Below are 21,209 nucleotides of genomic sequence, written 5' to 3'. Positions count from 1 at the left end.
CATAGCTAGGTCATGTTAGCAGTTTAGTTATCCTAATCTCATGTAACAAATTTAGATCCTTCTCCTCAGTCTGCTCTGTCTTGTAGAATGCTGGATAAACAGAACTGTCACCTTAAGTTTCCTAGCCCTGCTCTAAGTCTTCCATCCGTATATACATTCTTACCAATTTTGTGATTATACTACATTATTATTGTTCTGTGATAATCACACTGTCATTTCATAGAGAAGCACATCACTAGAAGATGTGCAGTCACTTTTGCTGCAAATACTCAACATGAGATACAACTCACTAAATGAACCTGTGCTGAGTGCTTACAAAGGAGCTGCAAACTTCTGAATTGTTATCATTCCTCAAATATGTTTTTAATCTGCATTTCAGATCTTCAGCTATTCAGTGTTGTGTCAATAGGATACAAAAATGGAATTGCTAAAAAACGAAAGGAACTAGTTTTCAAAAGGTGTAATTTTAGCTCTGGTGTGTGATGCTAATCAATTTGAACTTGCACTACTGAGTTGTGGGGGGAAAATAACATCTGTGAAAAGTGCAAATACTTGCAAATTGTTTCTTTGTTCTTATAATTTGACAGTTTAACCATACAATCCTGCCAGGGCAATTTTCTTTTCTATATTAGTTATGTAAAATAAATTACACTGATTTACCTGTAATGTTTTTACTTGCCTTGTTTTAACTTTTCTGTACACTTTATTTAGCAGCTGCCAGATTAAAATGTTATGGAAATGTTAAGTGATATGCCTTTCTTTGTATTTTAGAAATACATAGATTCTAGGAACATTTTTTTTAATAATTACTGGTTCTATAGACTATATTTTTGTGTCCTGTTAAACAGAAAATATTTGAACTGTAAGATGCCTTTTTACTACACTCTGGGTTTAAGGAAGAGAATAGTATAAATTATGTTACAGTTCAAATAATGTCCTAAGCTTTCACTTGCCTGCTGCAGTTTAAGATTTTGTCTATGTATTATAGCTCATGTATGAAATGAATAGACATGCTTAAGCATCACTTTAATATTTAAATTCTCTCATCATATTAGTACTTGTTATCGTTCCATAATGTTTGCAATTCAAGCAGCTTTTATGCTTTCTTGTATTGGCCTGCCTACTCCAGTTACCAGCCTACAAAATAAATCCTTGTATATTCAAGTTGATGCCAAGATGCCAGCAGTACAAACTATAATGCGTGATTCATAATGCAGACTCCCAGAGCATTTACTCACGTACGAGTACATTCCTACGAAATGACAGTCAGATAACTTTATATCTGTAAATGTGTGATCACTGAAAAGAGATTCTTTGTTGAGCTTGCATGTGTGCACATTTCATATCAATTCAGTGATCTTAAAGTTACAAAGTAGTAATTTTCTGTTATTCCCATTTTAATGCTAAAATAGGAAATAAACCATTTAAAAAAAAAAATCTTCTAAGCTGAATTTGTTTGGAAAATGGAATCATATTTTCCAAAATTAATTATAAATTCATGTATCTTTGTGTATCAGTTTTTGGAGGGAATATAATGGAGGAGAATCTCCTCAAATAAGGAGATAAAAAGATTACTGAAATGTGATTTTTCCAAATGAAAGAAGAATAGTTTTGCCAATACAACACTGACCAGTAGTTTTCTAGGTCTTCAGAAAAATTTAAGTTCTATCCCTACCAACTGAATTGTGCTCAAGGTCTCTTCTTTTTGCCATTTTTGCAATTTTATTTTCAAGTTACAATTTCAGAGATTGCATGCTAATAATGATAATACCTTGAGAACTAATAATACTTAGAGAAGGAACAATATTTAAAAAAACTTGAAAAAAAGGTCCATTTAAACAGTCTATTTGTCACACATAGAAAATTTTGCTATTGAAACTCTACAGCAAAACTGTCAAACACAAAGAGTGAAAGAAACATAGTTTAAATAGTTTTGTAGAAAGCTTTATTTTCTCTTCTTAATTCCCTTCAATGTCAAAGGTGTCTCTTCTTCCTTTTTTTCTTTTTTTGTAAATTTTATTTTGCTGTTTAGTATTCTTTTGAACAGTCCCAAGCTATGTATTTCTTTTTTTTTTGAAAGCTGCATAAACTAATTTGAAGTCAGTAAGAAATGGAAAATGTGAACTTTAAATTCCACTAGTACTGGAGAAATGGAAATTGATAGGAGAATAATACCAAAGCACTAAGTATTGTTGCTTTTGTTATTGCAATTTGAAGTATAAAATCTGACCAAAATATTTGCAGTAGCAATAGACTGTGCATTCTTAAATACATAAAAATAAGTGAATATGCAAGTTGTAATTCTCCTTCTAGTGTGTATTTTAATTACTTTCCTATCCACAAAGTTTATGGTCCTATTTTATGTCTTTGTAAGAGTACTTCAGGCTGTTTATTAATCATATTGCATGCTGTATTTGATCATGATCTGAGAGATGCATTGAATTACTTTAAACACATGCTTTAGATTCCTATAGATCCATAGTACAGTTGTTGAACATACCCTGCATTTCTAAAGAAGCAAAAAAAGATTGCTCACATTCATACAAGAGCTTGCTTCCACGCCAAGAATGACAGATGCTGTTACAGCTGAGAAATGTAGTGTTTTAGGAAAACACTCAAGCAGTAGTAATCTTAGGCTAAAGTAAGAAAAAAATTAAGATGCCTTAAACTGGAGTTAAAGGGACTTGCAGTGTAGATGTTTGTTGTACAAACTGTCAAGGATTATGTTCCAATTCAGTAAATCTGCAATTTGAACAATATGAACAAAATAGTTTTGTTCTTTCCCTTTAATAATTTCACATGCACCTAATTGTTGTATTTCTCATTTTAAGTAAATATATTTGAAAGATTTTTTTTATTGTTTGTATTATATGTTGTAGAGTGTGTGTAAATGATAGCATACCAAGGAATGGTGAAGAGGGGAGTTGTCTGTGCATAATCCAAACTTTTGTGGCCTGTATTTGACTTTGCTGTGCCAAAGCAACATATTTATCCTATTTTAATGTTGATATGATCAGCCAAGAGTCTTTAAATTCATTCCATGTGCTGCAGAGAATAATGCACATGAGAGATCAGTTGTCATATTTAGCAAGAATATAGCATAATAGAGTAAATGGGAATTTGGAAAGTAAGAGAAAAGTATCAATAAAACTGAAACAGCAAATTATATAGCATTCTATATAATGATGCCACAGTTCTAGAAACACTAAAGTGGTAATGGCACAGATACAACCATGTAGCACTTAATGGACTTAAAGTCCTGACACACACTATTGTACTTGTGTAGTGACAATTTTGCTTCCTGCAATGCTAAAAATGCATATGACTCTATCTGAATATGAAAAATAATTGTTTCAAATTTTTTAAAGCCCCTAATGATGACATAGAAGTAGTAACATCTGAATTCTGTCAGTCATTAACTTATCAAAACTACAAGTAATTCTTCACAGTCCAGCAAGTTAATTCAGAAAAGGTACTTCTTGTCACTGTCCAAAAATAAGAAATAGCTATAATAGGTGGAAAGAATATCTGTAAGTTGTAAAGTAGTTTTATTCCTTCATTAATTTATAATGATGTGTGTCATCGTAAGTGGCAAATAATCAATACTTCATTTGCTTTCAGAAAAAGATTATATGAACAAGCAAGTTCTGTTGAGTTGTGTTACATTCTGTGGCTAGGGAACAGATATTCACAATGAACATTTTCTTCTATTTCAAAGAAGCAATTTTAAGATGGGATAAAATGCTAGAAGTTCTGGGTCTTCCCAGTGTTGGTATTATAGGCAGAGTTGAATTAGCTTGATACTTTTTATTATTCTGAAAGGGAGAATATCCCATGAAAGTTCAAAGAAAGTTGTTTAAACAATTTAGGCCACAGGCCACATCACAATGTTTCCTGGTTAGAATTTAACATGTATCTAAGTACTGTTTCTCTCAAAGCAGATACTCTTTACTCTTACCAATATACTTGCCATAGTACCAATACCAATAATTCAAGCAAGAATTCAGAAGGGTCATTTACATTGTGGGGGTCAAACAAACTAATCTCTGTGATTATTTTTGGCTATATATAAGACTTTGTATACAGTTCATTGTATTTTTGCATTAATCTGATCTAGCTTTATACTCGTCTGCACATACACCATTATTAACTTGATCACAAAGCTAAGTGAAGACTAATTTACTCTTCTCCTTACCTTACATATTGAATGCAGTCTTGGAAAATGCCCTTCATGTGTTGAAAGACTAGACATCTGTTAGAAAACCTGCTGTGGCAAATTGAATTTCAAATCTTAGCACTACTCATCTAGAAGTAATATCTTTTTAGTATCCCTTAGGTATTTGTCTCCACATCTAAACATTCATGCACTCAAGTCTAATGACAGTTTCCCATCTTTATCAATATTCATGCATGTCACCTACAATCCATAGTCCTACATTATCATATTTAGTCTTTTTCAACAGAGAACAGAGCACAAGGTCTGGCACTATACTGTGATTTCTGATTTATCTTCACTTCTCCACTGGTAGCTTTCTCACTGATGGTAATTCTCAAATTTGACACTAGTATTTTTTGTTTACTCTGCTTTAAAGAGGAGCATTTCATGCAAGGTCCAAAAATCAACAAGAAAATCTATTATTAAAAATTCCAGAAATATTCTCATCTGAAAGAGTCTATGAACTCCTTGACAAAAACAGGAAGCTTGGGTGGAGATCCTTTGTTGAGTAAAAGTATTTTTGATCTTAACTTCCTAAAACCTTCACTCCCATGATAGAGACCTTTTACCTCATCTAAGGACTTAATTCCAGTAATCTGCTGATGTTAGGCTTAAGCTTCACTCTGGAGGACAGTTTACACTTCCATACCCCTAAAACTTAAGAAAAAGAAAATGTATTCTGTCCTCTGCCTGTAAGTTCAGAATCATCATATGAATAATGATGCGGTGACACTATTCTCATATCATTTGCTAAAAATAGGTAAAATGAGATCTCCTCACTCAGGAATAACTGATCAAATTCATCATATGATAGTATTGTTGAGTGAATCAGTAACTAGGATGGTTTGTTCCCAGCTGAAAAATAACTGAAGTTAAAACTGATGATTTAAGACCTGTATTCAAAGAACTTGGAGATAACACAAGATTAGACACCAACAGGAAGTAAGTATAATTCTTTCTCTTCAAATTCTGTCAAATCAGAGATGAATTTGAGAAGGTTTTTTTAACTTTCTAGCTGGGAAAGCTGCAGAATGTTTTTCATATGTTGCTTTTGCCAACCAGAATCATCTGTACAGTAAATCCCCAACATCCTGTAACAATGGGGATTCAGCAACTGGAAATATAATTTACAAAGTTCTTAGCAGTGTTCTCCCTATCAGGAGTACTGCTGGATGGTCAGTTTTCCTGCTCAGCATAGTCACTGGTCTGATATGAGGAAGTGTTTTCAATATGTGTGTGTCTGAGTAAATTAGATTCTTGATTTACTTTATGGTTGTCACTGAAATTTTTTGAAATAATGTGACTACTCTTATATATTGCAATTTGAAGTGTTTGGCCCTTTAACTCTATTAGGCAGCAAAAATAATTTTTTTCCATTTATTCTTCTTCAGGGAAGTTCTGCAGCTTTATAGCTGACATGCTTTCATTTGATATTAATAGACTTCAAATCTTTAAATACTTTTTAGTATGTGGCAGAGTGATCCTAAGGAACCTCAATGCCTCAAGAGCTTTTTCACTGGATGAAAAAGCTCTAATAATTGTAATCATAATGTAGTAGAGCTTGTGTCACTGTGATTGTTCCCAGCACAAGTTGACCCCTGAGGTTTGTACTGCAAATAACGAGCTTTAACTCATGAAACGCCTGTGCTTTATGTTGCTTTCAGGATGGTAATTCTGCAGTTTTTATTGAAGATTCCTAACCCATATTCACGGTGTTTTGTGGGTAATACATCTTGGCATAGCTTAACACTCTGGATGTCCTGAAGCAATTTACCTGTAACTGTTCTTTAATGTATGATTTTTATATGCACATTTGCAGTGTACAGTCTTTATTGCTTGCCTTTGAATATCTATTTATGATTACCAGGAATTCTGAGATTAGAAAGAGGTGAAAATATGGGCCAAATTCCAGCCCAATACTAATACAGTAATAATAATATAATAATAATAGTAGTCAAAGTATTAGACTGTGTTGTCCTATTAGTATCGCTAAGACAAGTATGCTTTAGTGTCATGTACCTGTAAACACTGCATCTCCAAGAACAGCTGACAGAGTGCAGATTTTCTTGTTTTCTGAAAGATTGACTCCATTTTGAATTAAGGCAAATTGAGGTATTACCCTATTAAGGGGTTTCAGATTAAGCCTAAAGTCTGGTTCTAACCTGGTTCAGACTTAACAGCAGAAGAATGAAATGCTAAGAATGGAGCTCAGAGTGGAATAGAGATTAAATAAATTCGGAAAAATATTAAACACCTTCACCTACTAAAACCTTCATGTAATAAACAAAGCAAAAGTATTGCAGGTCACACAAAATAAGGTTAACTGAAGTGCAGTATTAACTAGACTGTTTTTCAGTCATAACCTAAATATTCATACAGAACTGGTAAATAGAATGGCCAGACTAAAGTGCAACAGTTCATTCTTCCAGTTTTGAAAGGAAATTAACTTTTTCTATCAGTATTTAGGTCCTCATTCAGTGGAAGTCTTGTAAACTGTAAGAATACAAAGGGTTAAAGCCATGTTTTAATGCACTGTTCAGAGAATGGGTTCCTTTACTGAGGAGTCAGAAGAAACTTTCCATTTGCTCTTTAGTGAGTACAAGAATTGCATCTGCAGCTGCTTTCTTATTTGCACGATAGATGTAGCCACATTCTAGGGTTCCTAGAAAGAACAGATAATGACAGGGATGAAATGTTAAAAGCACTGGACGCACAGAGTAATAGGAGTTTTCTCTTTCTTCCACAATAAGAGTATGCTGACTTGGATACGCTACTCAGATGGGATAGGGAATGTTTGGAGATCAGGAGTGTCTTTGTCCACAAACCCCATTTGAGGAAAAGACTCAAAAAAACAAACACTGTTTTCAAGTCCTCTACAAGAAGAAGGAAGATCATACTTCTTAGGTGTGGTTATTGCAGGGATTGTGATAGTTCAGCTAAAGAAGGAATTGTCGAAGGAGAGAGAGAGCAGAGCACATGAGAGGAAAAGAGAAAAATTAAGACAAAGATATGTAGGAAGAGAGAAGAACTGGACATAATTAGAGGAAACAGAGAAACAGAAAATATGATTAGTCTGAGAATGATATGCACTAAAATAAATTCATTTCAGTGCTTTTTGCTTTTGTGCCTCAGGACAAAATTGATGGCTCTATCACATCTAAGACTTTTCTTAGAATGTATGTATCAAACTTGCATTGCAAAGGCTGTTAGTATCCCAATAATTCATGAATTCCTTTTCTTCTTTTCAAACCTGAATTTTGTTATCTTATTTTCAACTGCTTTTTGCAATATTGCTCTTCTCAAATTAATAACTTAAGTTGTAAAGGCAAAGTTGGGTCTTTCTATAAAAATTTTGTTAAACTTGTCAGATGACTGATAAAATACAGAAAAGTATGCTGTGAAAACAAATATGCTCAAGAATGGAGACAACTTGGAGTTAACTGATTATTTTTCACAGTAGTTACTGCATTTTTTAAGTATTTTCAGTTCTCACATGCCTCAGCAGGTAATATAGGATAATTTGATAGTGGAAGAATTTATTGGGATAGGCTACTTTATAGAAAGCTTAGATTCACTCGACCTTTTTCATGTTTGCAGATGAAGAGAAATGAGATTGTTTCGTTAGTGTCATAAGCACCTTCATGATGTATCTGTTCAGGATTAATTTACGACTCCAAGCTTTTATAAGCATGGATAAGGTGACTTATATATATTCCTTTTGTTTTGGGCTGTAAAAGTATCTTCCATATTCCATTGTGCTATTGATACCATTGTCTGTGTGTTTATTGTTCCTACAAGGACTCTTTGTTTGATTTGAAAGACTTGTACACTTCAGGAAAATAAGTTTTAGAGCCAATATATGTTTAATTTCTGGATAATGACACCCAAAAATATCTACACTTTAGGACTTGTAATAAACCAGAGAGTATACAACACCTTATTATTTGATAGTTGTCTCTAGAGCTGAAATGCAGTTGATGAGCTCTTTTGGTTTTTAAGTCATGCTTATGAAGAGAGGTCTTCACACTGTCTGCTTTGTTTTCCTGTTAATGGTAATGTGGTTCCAATTACTGTGACTGCTTGGGAAAGGACATTTTACATATCTTAAATTTGAAAGAAGACAGATCCAGTTGTGCTCCCCTACCCACTGCTTGTCTGTCAGTCATTTTAGTGTCCTTTGATGACCATCTCTGTTGTTGCCATTATCGTGTCTTTCCAGCCTTTGCTCTTCTAACAAAAGCTCCCCTGAGCTGCCCAGTTGCACTGAAGCATGCCTGATAGCCTGCAGGCAGCTTAATGGAAGTTCCTTTAAATTCTGAAAAACAGATGGAAAGCCATGTATTTTTCTAGTATCATACTTAGTTTAGAACAACTGCTGGAAGTACATTTATAGCAGTCTTTGGTATGTGAATTTTAATATATTAATAGTTTTTATGTAGCATTCAGTTGCTAATAAGGATTATCTTGTGTGGGATCATCCTTCTTGTCTTTGAAGGAAACAAATGTCTTTTGTAAACAGCAAGTTCAGTATTAGCCAACAGTATACTCTTACAAAATCCTGGGCTGTATTATCAGGAGAAGAGTCAAGACATCAAGAGAAGTCCAGTTTTGGGATATCCGATACAGGCAACATAGTGATAAACTGGAGTAAATGTAAAGAGCCACCAGAATGGTCAGGACTGGAGCACTGGCCTCAGGAGAAGGGGCTGGAGGGTGGTGTTCAGCCTGGTTGGTCTCTGGGGCTGCTAATAGCAGTATCCCTAGTGCCTCCAAACAGATCACTGGGAAGATGGAGCCAGGCCCTTCACAGCAGGGCACAGAAGAGGGGTGAGAGAGTGTCATTTGAAGCAGAAGATTCTGACTTGGTCTGAAGAAAATCTTTTTCACTACAAGCATTACTGTGAACAGTCCCCATCTTTGAGTTTCCAAGTCCCAAGGGGCTAAAACTTTGAAAAACCTGGTCTGACTTAATAGGTGACCTGGCTCTGAACAGGTTATTGGACTAGATAGCCCCTGAGATCCCATCCAGCCTCAATTATTTAATAATTGGTTTGTGTTTATATCATTGAGATCTTATTTTTAAGGCATTATTTCACTGCAGAATAAATGGAATATTATGCAGCAATATGCTGGCCTTTCATAAGTGATTGCAAACACCAAGACCTCCATTACATTATATGGGGAAAAGGTAGTTTGCTGTCTCTTACTGCTAACTGTAGCACTTTAGGAACATGTCCTTGAAAGATAACAAGGTATGCCTGTACCTTGAACTCTGCTTATCAAGAAATCAAACCTGTTATGTGTGATATAAAGGACATACCAATCCTTTGCTAAATTATGGCAGTTTGAACACTAACCTTCTGACCTGTTCTGCCAGACTCTCAGTGGGGAAAATGGAAGGGGGGGAGTAAGCAGTCTCTCTGGTGGCACAGTAGTTACCAGTTTTGTGTGATGGTGTCCTAGTTAGCCCTGCCTCGAAAGATTTGTCCCTACCTTCTCATTTCCCTCCCTGTCCTTTTCCAGGAAGCTTCGGTGATAGCCCTTCCTTTTCTTATTTTTTCCATTGCTGATCATCCATTTCTTATCACTGTATAAAGCAGAATTTTAGTTTTTATATTATTGATTTCCTAAAAGTTACATTTACAGAATTAAGAACTTAAATATTTGGATGTTTATTTCTGACTGTTTTAAGGAGGTATATGGCATTCCAAACATTTCTTCTTCTTGTCTGTAGTTGTAATGCTCCTTAGATTTTATTTGTTAAAATGAGAGAGACATTTAGCTACTGCTCTTTTCATTTATGTAACTGCTGTTCTGCCAATCATTTCACATTGACTTTTTTGCTCTTTGCATTATTGGAATTAAAAATCATACAGTGATTATATTTCCTTAATTTTATATATATATATATAGATATATATATATATATATGTAAAAGTATCTTAATGAAATTCCTATTAAATCAGAGGAGCATATATGTCCAGAAATAACGAATGCCCTTTAGGTTAGCAAGTAATAAACACTACATGTGGAATCACAAGAAATACCAGAAAATACTTTTTTTGATTTAACTGTATATTTGATCAAATATAACCTCTCTAGTGGGAGGGGAGAGTTTAAAGGGACAAATTTTTATATGTCTTATACAAGAAGAAAAAACAATTCACAAAACAGATTCAGAGTCATTCCGTAACTGTTGACTCCAGTCTCTTAATTTGCATGAGCACTTAAAAACAATATTTATAATGTTTGTAGTGCAGTAATGATAATGTAATGAACAATTTCTGTAGCTCTTGATATCAGATCTGTTCAGGTATATTTTATCTGCTACACTAGCATTTTATTACAATTATTTTCCTGAATCACAAGTACTATTGCTATTAGAGAACATTTTAATAAAGTAGTGGAATCTCTGGAAAAGCTAATACTTTGTTTAAGGAGGTAAATTGTGGAATCATTACCAAAATTGTGCCATATCCAGAAAATATTATTATGAACAGCAGAAGGAAATTACCAAGTCAGACAATTCCAAATGTGTGCTACAAACTTGCAAGTTAGTATAGAGAAATATTAAAAGTCAATGCTTTCATTATTTAATATTAAATATCAGGAAAGTTACTGGCCTTTTCTTCATTCAGATCGGTTTTATATTTCTCATATCAAAACCTCAAAACAGTTACAATTTCAATTAATTATTTCCTCATTAATCAATATACATTATTGGGGGATAGGTCTCTATACTATTCCTTGATTTTTTTGTTGTTGTTGATTTAGTACAAAATTCAGCTTTGTTAGCATGGCATTTTTTGCAAGGAATTAAGTAAACCATGAAATGAAAATATTTGTTTAATAAAGTTAATGGTTTGGGATGCCATGAGAAATCAAATTGAAAAAAGTATACATAGAAAATATGACTAAAGATTTAATGAGGTTTTAAAAAATGTACTTTGGGTTCTTTGCTGTTAGATTAAAATATGTTCAATAGACAAAACCATATTGCATTGCAGGGATCCTTTTCAGTCTGTCATTTCAAAGTGATTTTTTTTTAATGAAGTGAGCAAAGATGTTGATTAGGCAATGAGAAATTTAGTCATGCTTATTTTGCTGCTTATCCAGATGTATGGTCCAGCAGTTCAGTATGTTCCTCATACTTCCAAGATCTGTGATTTTTGCCGTTTTATGTGCTAGTGCACACAGATGCAGAAGATAACTATGCAGTGTATTGAGGCTGTGCCAGAAACAACACAAGTGTTTAGCTTATTCTGACTTATTTTTGCTTGAGGTGCTGATGTCTGGACCGTTAGCATGGCTATGTTTCCCTTTTAGATTGTTGTCCTGAACTTAGGAGACTTTTATGAAGCTATTTCCTCTGGTGTCTCTTCACTAGGCTTCAGATAACTCATTTCATAGCCTTCCTATTTGAAAAAGAGGAATCTTTAATCTATCTTTGGGCTTCACCTTTGGGCTGTTTTGAAGCTTCATTCAAGGGACCTTGTGAGGTGGTAATTTACATTTGGATTCCCAAATTAGGTATCTCCATGCCTACATCTCCTGAAATACTTGATCTGGTAGGTATTCTTGGGCCAGCCGTGTGTTTCATGGTTCTATATTTTCTTTAACCCCAGAAACATAAGTGAGACCACAAGGTCATACATCTTGACTAATTTGTATAGGCAAAGAGAAAAGCAACTACCATTACACTCCTAAAAAATACTGAGGTGACTTTTTTCTCCTATTCATGTATCTAAAAACAGGTTTTGAGGAGGAAACAGTGACATATCATATCCTTTATTATATGCTCACTCATTTCTTCAGGTCCTTTCTTTTTGTTAAGGATGCTGTCACATCCTTAATAAATGTCTGTATACTAGTAAAATTCATTTAAGTTATTTGAACATCTTTTGTGTTTATTTTATTGAAACAACAAAATTTATTGAAATATGCCGATTACTTAAACCAAGTAATAACAGTTTTGATAAGTGAGCAAGCTAAGCACGCATCAGCAGCACGGAGGTGTTGCTCTTCTTTTTTTACAGTTGCCCAAAATAAAGAATACACTTACAGTAAATGAAAGTTTGGATTTGGTGCTCTTCATTGCTTCAGGATTGAGAAAAAACTCCTAGTGAAGTTTTATTAGGAAATTCTCATGACTGAAGTATGACTCCCAAGCACAGGCTTGGCAGAAGCAGTCTCTACCCAGTAGTCTTCAAGCTGTGTCTTGGTGCAGGAGAGAATCTTATGTTTCACAGAGTCAGCCTCAAATAAAAGAAAGCACAATTGCATAGTCCAGAGACAAGAAAACAAAGATGGATTTCTGTCCCTGTCAGCGAGAATGTTTCAGCAGATACACTTAAGGCAGACACATCTTTCATATTGTTAATTCTTGTAGTTTAATGTACACTGGGCATTCTGGTTAGGGTAGAAAGAATATATGGGTCTACATTCTGAAGAACTCGTATTAATTGTATAAGTGGTTTTGGATTTAGGTGTTCCGAAGCTACAAGGAGCGTAAACCAAGTGTTTATCTTGCTGAGTGTGGATGTTTGGAGCTAGCACTTCCTCCAAACTGCAAAATATTATGTGGAAGTTTTTTTTGACAGAATGAGGATCAGAGGTCGATAAAAAATAAGTGCTTAGAATGCTGCAAAACACAAAAATCTGCTTTGAAGCAAGCAGCTTTAAACAAAGCTTCTAAGCTTTCTCTCTGAACCACATGCAAAAGTACTGTATGTTTAATTACTTGATACGAAGCAAATGTAACATCTGGTAAGAACTTGAATGTTAAATGAAGTTTACCCTTTAGCGTCTAACCTATATGTTTCTGGATTGTTTTTTTAATTACAACCTGAATCAGGAATATTGTGCTAAAAAAACTCTCAGCATGTTGTTTGGGAAAAACAAATTTTAAGTGAAAATTATTTCAACAAACAAGTTTTTAATTGCTTAAACAATTAGTAGATGACATGCTTCATCTTGTGTTTAATCATTATACTCAGAGCTTTGTTGTTGTTTTTGGAGGCATTTAAATTTGTTGTTACAAAGTGCATTTTTATTTTAGACCAGATTAGAAATAATGTAATTGATAGACATGAATGAAGTAATAAATACCACAAAAAACTGAAAATGTCTATAAAGTTGGAATAAAAACTTCATAAAATATGTATTTTAAATGAATGTCAGATTTCTTACGCATTTTCTAGTAAAAATTGAAACAGACTTTCATTTTGTGAAACTAGCCAGATATATGATTAATCAGACTTAATCTGTGTGCTGCAAAAGCTGAACATTGAAAGTATTTGAAAACTAAGGTTCTGAGTTCCTACATTTTTAGTTATTTAGTGAGTAATATGTGAACACAATTAATGGAAAATTTTTGATTGCTCAGAAATAAACCAACCAGTTTTTAGTACCAAGGATCAAAAAGAAAACCAATGGAAACATGATCCATTGAGTACCCATATTTGAACTGGAGTCTGGCAGTTTGCTGCATGTATGGACAGGATTTGTGCAGTCTGTGACAGACTGAATTTAATTGAGGTCTATCTAGACCACTGTTACTCCTTCTGTGACTCCAGTTGGCACAAGGGAGAGTAAGGAGTATTTGTGTACTTTTATGCTTAGGTTGGGGCTCTTTGGAAGTGAGGAGGCATTAACAGGCAGACTCAGTTGCAGACAGTGAGAAAGTTAAACAATCTTAAACAAGGGATTTGAACCCCAAATTACAAGAGGTAAGGATGGGTAGGATTTGAGGAAGGATGCCAAACTACGAGGGTGATAGGAGAAGTAGAGAGAAATCCAGAATGCAGAGAGTAGGGCTATAAGATAGGAATGGAGGCTGAATAGGATATAAACATAGATAAGAAAAACAGATGTCCTAGGAATAAAGAATGAAAACAGAATAGGAATTCAAGAGACATCTGGAACTGGTGCTGGGACAGAGAGGGAGAAGGTCAGGAACATTAGGGGACATGTTGCGGCTGGAAGTGGGAGGCTTGCAGGAGGACAGGTTAGGGAGGAAACGTCTGTACCATTTAGGTTTCTTTGCAAATTTGGCACTGAACCAAAGCACAGACATTTGTACAAATATGAGAGTATATTCTAATTGCTTTAAAGATCTTAGATCTGGAACTGACCCAACTGTGGACTCAGGGTGATTTCACAACTTACAGGGATTTTTTTCCATTTTTAAACTTGAAAATCATTTCTAAAATATATCCCACAAAGCTTTAGGCTGAGCTAATCTGGTCTACAAAATTAAAATTAGAGTTCATTTTGTATCATTTTGGTGGGACTGTCTTTGTAAGATACATAGTTTTTATTTACTTGCTTGGCACTCTTTCTTATTAACAAGTTTAATACTGATTTGCCACTTCTTGAACAGGTAATTGTAAAAATTGTCTTCTAATGTACTTCATTGTTCAATTACCTTTTAAAGGAGTACTGCTGTACATCTCAGGTTTTGTAGGTGGGCAGTTTATAGTTCCTCCATTCAAAAACTAGTAGGTTGCTGTATTTTAAGTATTCAGACTACATGATTTTACCATTAAATCTTTCTGTTTCTTGTCTGGTATGCATATTTTGACACTTTATTATAACATCATCCACTACTCAAAAAACAAGCTCCTGTGAATAAAAAATCTTTCAAACCTTACAAAAGAGAGTTCAAGTCCGTCCCTGAGTATTCCCTCTTCTCCTTTACTCTGGAAGTAATTTTTTTGTCATGAATATGTCACAGCTTTAGCAAACTTCAGGCATCATTGACTGGTCAACCTAATGGCAGAGAGACATAAAGGAATTATGTCTCATTCTAGATGATTCTTACATGTGGGATTTTTTTCATTGGCTGAATCTGTAATTTCTCTTTGATTCCCAACCCTCATTTTTCTGTGAGACTAAAAACTCTACTCTTTCATTATATCAAGTTTGCTAAAATTTCTCAACAGAGAAAAATCCTGCAGACCCACATTCCACTCCTGTGGGGTTTTTTCCATAATAGTAGTATTAAAGCATAGGGTGGTTTTGTTTTTGTTTTTTTTTTGTTTTCCCTCAGAGACCATCTAGGCAGATGAAGGAATGTATTTCAGCACATTGTGTTACATGACTGTACACACATGCACACACACTTGTACTGAAATAGTAGCCAAGAAAGCAGAGATACTATCTGGCCAAGTAAAAGCAAATATGACAAAGAAACTCTGAATGGTGCTATGGTGAAGGAGTTACTAGTGAGATCAAGAGTGTAGTAAGGTTAAAAGAAAACTGACCCATCATAACCTTGCCAATGCAAAACAGATCACGCTCATGTAACCTACTTCAAATTTCCAAAACAAAGGATAAAATTTTTTCTGAAGTTCCTGCTCATGACTGGGTTTGAGAAGCATGCTCTGAAAGCACCCAGTTGATTGAGTAGAATCACCAGAGAACTACAGACTTCTCCACCAAGTATAGAAGGTGGATACAGAGAAGTATGGATTGCCTCTGTTCATGCATGTTGCCAGTGTGTCAGCTCAGTACAGTACAGATCATTGAAGCTCAGAGTGGTTGAAGGTCTGAGGCTGCGTACAGGAAGGCATTGCTCTTTGTTTTGTGTTGAGGTGGAAGATGTAAAATTGTCGCTGAGAGTCAATAAATATAACTAATAATTAAATTAAATTTGTGTATTTCATTGCATTGTTGGCTGAAAGACATGTATCTTCATGAAGATTTAACTCCTTTTGGAACAAAGCATTCTTCCCAGGATTGTAAACAATGTGTGTACCAGAACAGATGTAGTGTCATGTTTGCAGCCAGTCAAAGTATGGAAAATTCAAGAGTGCTGGATTTTTTTGTGTGTGGTAAAATGAAAACAGGAACATACAGTCAGGAAACAGTGATGAAAGTATCAGCACTTGAAAGGCATCCCTAAGCAAAAATGACTGGAGTAGTCAATAGGTTGGTGGCATTTAGCAGCTTGAGTGCAGTAACTCTTGTTTAAGAACAAATGTCATACTATTAAAAAAAAAAAAAAATTTAAAAGAAAAAAATTTCATGAGCTCAGTAAGCAGGACTTCCAAGCTCTACTCATGCAGTGAGGGAACAATCTTATTCATTCAATGAACTGTTTACACATAGACTGATGTCTTCAGAGTGATTATCAGGGACATCATAATGATGAATGCTGTTCAAATTAATTCCAGTGAAAATTGCTCCCTCTTTTTTTTTTTTTTGCCTTAGGAACTCCCTACATCTGGAATACTCAGGGAAATTATTAATTATTAATAAATTATGAAGTAATCCCCTTGTTTATGTGAAAACACTCTCCATGTCACCTAAAGATGTTAAATTGGGTGGAATTTTGTTGCAACTGTTACTTGACAAATGGCAGCTAACACAACAGCCATGTTGGGTTAGAGGTATCTGGCAATTCTGCAGTTTGTTGTGAAATGGCTTCAGTGTGAGAAGTGTCATCTTGCATTTAATGGTCCTCAAAGGACTTCTCTGCTACAAGTTGTTCAGTATTCTGTCAATTAAGTGTTAATTTTTAACATCCACAGCATCTCATGTTAAGGAATTCCACAGCTTTCATGCATGAAGAGAGATTTATTTTTGCTAATTCTGCATCATTAGAGGACTTCTAATTCATCTATTGGAAAATACAATTGCTTCCTATCTCCATTCTCATGATGTGACAGCCTCCTTACTCCTTCCTTTTCCTTATACCATCTCTTTTCTAAGCTGTCGACTCCTAGCTTGCTTAATGATTTATTCACACAGTGCAATTTTGTGAGTGCGTGATGTTGCTGGATGTCAGAGATAACCCTTCCTACCCTTCTCTGATGCTCTGACACTTCTTATCCTTGTGAGGTGAGGTACTAAAATAGTTGTCAACATTCAGTAATGCAGGCAACAACATGGAATTGCAAAGTAGCACAGTGAATTCTGTATTATTTATTTCTTCCACAGTAATTTCCAATATGTATATTTTGACCATTATTTAAAACTGAACCAAAGTTTTAATGGTTTTATCAAGTATAATAAATCCCAAGATCTCACTTATGAATGAAAACAGTCAACTAGGAGTTCATCATTTTATGTATATGGTCAGAAGCATTTTTAAAACCTGTGATTTATTTTGCATATATCTCTTTTTAATTTTGAATTTATTTAATGCTAAGATTCATTAGATTTTCTCCTGTTCTTCACATCACCTAAATTTTCATCTAATATTATAGTATTCCATCAGCAAACTTCTTTACATCTCATTTTTGAGATTGCCTGTTAAGTAGAATGAATGAATAAAACAGATGAAGTCTACTTCTAAGTGGAATATTATTTGTCACTCATAACTACCTTACAGTGATTTTCTAAAAATTATACTTCATTTCTGCTTTTTGAGAAGGATCTGTAATTCTGAGTGACTTTGGAAATTATTACACCATTGTGGTCAGTCTTTTCTTCATATCTTTGGCTATGGAAAAAAAGCAGTATAGCTGATACCCATGATATCTTAAAGGGTACACCATTGATATCACTGATGTTTAATGCCACTTCTCCCTATCACATGTAACACATGGTGGTGAAGAAGACAACATTTCATTAGTGTCTCTCCAATGAAGAGACTTCAGTGCATACATTTGTGTACCAAGAGATTCACATTGATTTAACACTTTAAAAATAAGGAAAATAAGTTATACTGTATGTATACATTGTCATTTGACTCTGCATGAACAACATATTTTGAAAAGCCATTTGCAGAGTTTTCCACCTACTGTGTTGTATTGTCATTATAATATTGGGTTTTCCTAATGATGTTTCAAATACAGGTTACAATAGTTACATAGATAACCATACCAATACCTGTTAAAGTCTTCAAAATACCATATTAATTTTTGAAATTTATACCTGCAGTGAACAGAACTAGGATATATTTCAACTGCTTTTTTTTGTGTCATAAAAACTTATTTTTTCATTTTTCTGTTAGGTATAGACAAATGCAGCTTGGCACAGAAAGCAAAGTAGCTGAACTTCTTCACCAAAGTAAGTTGAAGTCCTTTGAAACTGAACATGTTCAACTCATGCAACAAGAAACAGCTAAGAACCTTTCACAGTGCCAAATGGAATGTGAAAAATACCAGAGGAAGCTGGAGGTATGTTACATAAAGAGACACTTTACAGGGCATTACATAGTTGTTTTCAATTAGAATGTAAAATGGAAAAGCTTGGGGAAAAGCAACAACATGGCATGACTGAATTGATATCTTTACCAAATTCTGCAGAAGCAGGGTCAAGTGACAAAGCTTGCTAGGTTTGATCAGCTTAATGCAACACTAGACCATGGGGAGAGGAAAAAGTAAAAGAATATCTCATGGAAAGATGTTAAAGACAGTACCTCATTCATGTGGGTATAATATAAGTATATTATTATAATAAAATAAATATAAACATTTATCTGTTTGTGTCACAAAGCTGCTTATGTCAGTCTGTGAGAATTGCAGGGAGAGAAGACAGTTTCACCAAAACTACAGTACAAAAGTACAGTGAATTCAGTATCATTTGCAAATAGGATCTGTAATAGCATTGTTACATAACAAAATACTTTTTACTGATACACAATTCTGGAATAAATTTTTCACAGCTAAAAAAGTCAAGTGAGCATGGTGTATACAGCATTTAAAAGACCTAACATTGCTAGTCCTAGCATGATGGGTTACCTTGCTGAGGTGCTAGACACCCACCCACTCACTTATTCCTCCTCCTGAAGAGGATGGGGGTGGAGTAAATACGCTTATAAAGAGCATGGGTTGATACAAAGGTAGGGACATCACTTGCCAATTACCATCATGGGCAAAACAGATTTCACCTGGGGAAAACTAATTTCACTTAATACCCATTCACACAGGTTGGATGGTGAGAAAACAAAGACAAAAAGTAAATCACCTTTCCTCACCCTGTTTTAACTTCCCCCTTCATTTCTGACTCTTGTACTTTCCCCTTCCAGAGCAGTGCAGGGAGGGATGGGAAATAGGGATTCAAGTTGGTCCGTAGCTGCTCATCTCTGATGGTGTTTTCTCTTCACATTTTTTTATCTGCTCTGAGTGTGGGTCCTTCATGTCCTGTTTCATCCTTTAGGAGAAACTCTCCTATTTGGGCTCTCCACAGGTTGCAATGCCTTCAGGGGATGTTCACCTGCTCCAGCATGGTGTTCTCTATGGGCTGCAGTGTGGACATCTGCTTTGGTGTGGTCCTTCATAGTCTGCAGGCAGGCAACCTGCTTCACCATGGACTGCAGAGAGTATCTCTGCTCTGGCAGCTGGAGCACCTCCTCCCCTCCTCTCGCCTCAGTGTCAGCACCATAGCACTCTCACTTTTTTTCCTCTCACTCCTCACTGCCGTGCAGTATCTTTGTGCTTTATTAAATACAGTTTCCTTGAAGTGCAGCCCCCTTGGCTGAGGGACACAGCCTGGACACCTGCAGCCAATGCACAAGTTTATGTGGGCTTTAAGCACTTGGGCCCTCTTCAAGCTTAGAATTTATTACCTTTAGAACGTACAAATCATATCCTGTTCACCTATTTTAATCTTGGAAATGTGAGTATTCCACAAAGAAAACTTACTTTAAAACAAAGTTTCTTCGCTTGTCCACAGTCCCAAAAAACTTACCACGGAGTCCTATTTATCAGATTTAAATGAGGTTAATAGTGTATGTTTCAAATGAATGTCAGGATACAAACTGGATGGGACAGAAGGAAGTGACATCTGTGACAGCCTTTGTTTTTGGGGGAAGATTGCCGGTATTCAGGTCACCCCGTTTCTAGTGCTGAACCTGCCTAAGTTGTTTATAAAAAGGAACTATAGAGTGGAAATAGAATTAGAGCATTTCAGCTAGGCTGTAATCTCTTGTTTTGTCCGTATTGGGACATTCAGATCCTGTCTGATGAGGTTAGTTGTGATCACAAGCACTGGGAGTGCCAGTTTTGCTAAACTTAGAGGTTGCTAAACAGATTTTTAATTGCACAGACATGTCTAAACTTGGAGAATGTAGTTCAATTTGAGTTATATTTTCTTTTTCTTTGTGGAAATTTTTTGATCTGACAATAACTCAAATATTTGGCATTCAATTCTACTAACATTTTTGGCACTTCTTTCCTCTTTAGAGAGACACTTTTAAATTCTTTCTTTAAGAAATATGCACTTAAGTGCTCTTTCATTAAGACATATTCTTGCAGAATTTAAATATTTGATGTCTGAAGCTTTTAGTTTTGTTCCTTTTGACTGAATTCTTGGGGCTTTTTTATTTTTCTTTCTTATATATAGCATTAATTTACTAAGGTTTCTTCCTTATTGTTACAGGACATTGGTCTTTATTAATAGTGTAGGCACTGGTATCTTGTGGCTCAGCTACAGCTTTTCTGGACTGACTGCTTTTATTTAGGGCATAGAGTAATTTCTCTTGCTAAACTGGAAAACACATGATTTATATGTTGCCCAGTTTCAAAATATACATTTATTTCTTCTGTGACACTAAACTGAACTTTTTATATTCAAGTGACTTGTTTCTCTAAGCATTGTGTGTTCTCTTGTGGTTTCGACAGTGACTCTAGTATTACTGCTCTGCACCTGTGCATGTATTTCTGTATCTCCAAGTCTATATTCATTTGTCATTCTAAATGTTTGTGATTTTTACTTTGGAAGTTAGTATGACATTTAACAGCAGTACCACTTGGTTATTACTTTACCTGTTTTGGTGGGATTTTTTTCTGCAAAGTATGTCGATTGCTATTTTACATACCAAGGATTTTCTTATTCCAGTTTGGTGTATATTTATTTGGTCAATGTTGTTTCCTATTATCAACCACTTCATCAAATTTAAATTATTATACAGGCCTCCATAGCTTTTACTTTTGAACATGAGAGTTTTTTGTTTAACTTAGTGGATTAAGTATTCACTTAAATCTTGAATGTTGATGGCATGTTACCTTTTATTAATAAGTAAGTAATAAGACTGGTATAGCTT

The 21,209-nt window shown here is 34.8% G+C and overlaps 1 protein-coding gene across 6 annotated transcripts in view; it reads left to right on the top strand.

Annotated features, from left to right (window-relative positions):
* Positions 1-21,209, top strand: part of PIBF1 (progesterone immunomodulatory binding factor 1) — a 104,390-nt gene that overhangs the window by 44,839 nt on the left and 38,342 nt on the right. For all 6 annotated transcript variants that reach the window (XR_015284541.1, XR_015284540.1, XM_086881078.1 and 3 more), the window contains one exon: positions 18,177-18,342. Coding sequence is in view for 4 of the 6 variants with exons in the window: in XM_086881078.1 (XP_086737204.1) it covers positions 18,177-18,342 (166 nt within the window). In the remaining 2 variants the exon portion in view is untranslated. The remainder of the gene's footprint in view (positions 1-18,176; positions 18,343-21,209) is intronic.

The sequence above is a fragment of the Cyanistes caeruleus genome, chromosome 3 (assembly GCF_971803275.1).
Source record: "Cyanistes caeruleus chromosome 3, bCyaCae1.hap1.1, whole genome shotgun sequence".
Lineage (NCBI taxonomy): Eukaryota > Metazoa > Chordata > Aves > Passeriformes > Paridae > Cyanistes > Cyanistes caeruleus.
This window is presented reverse-complemented; position numbering and strand designations above follow the sequence as displayed.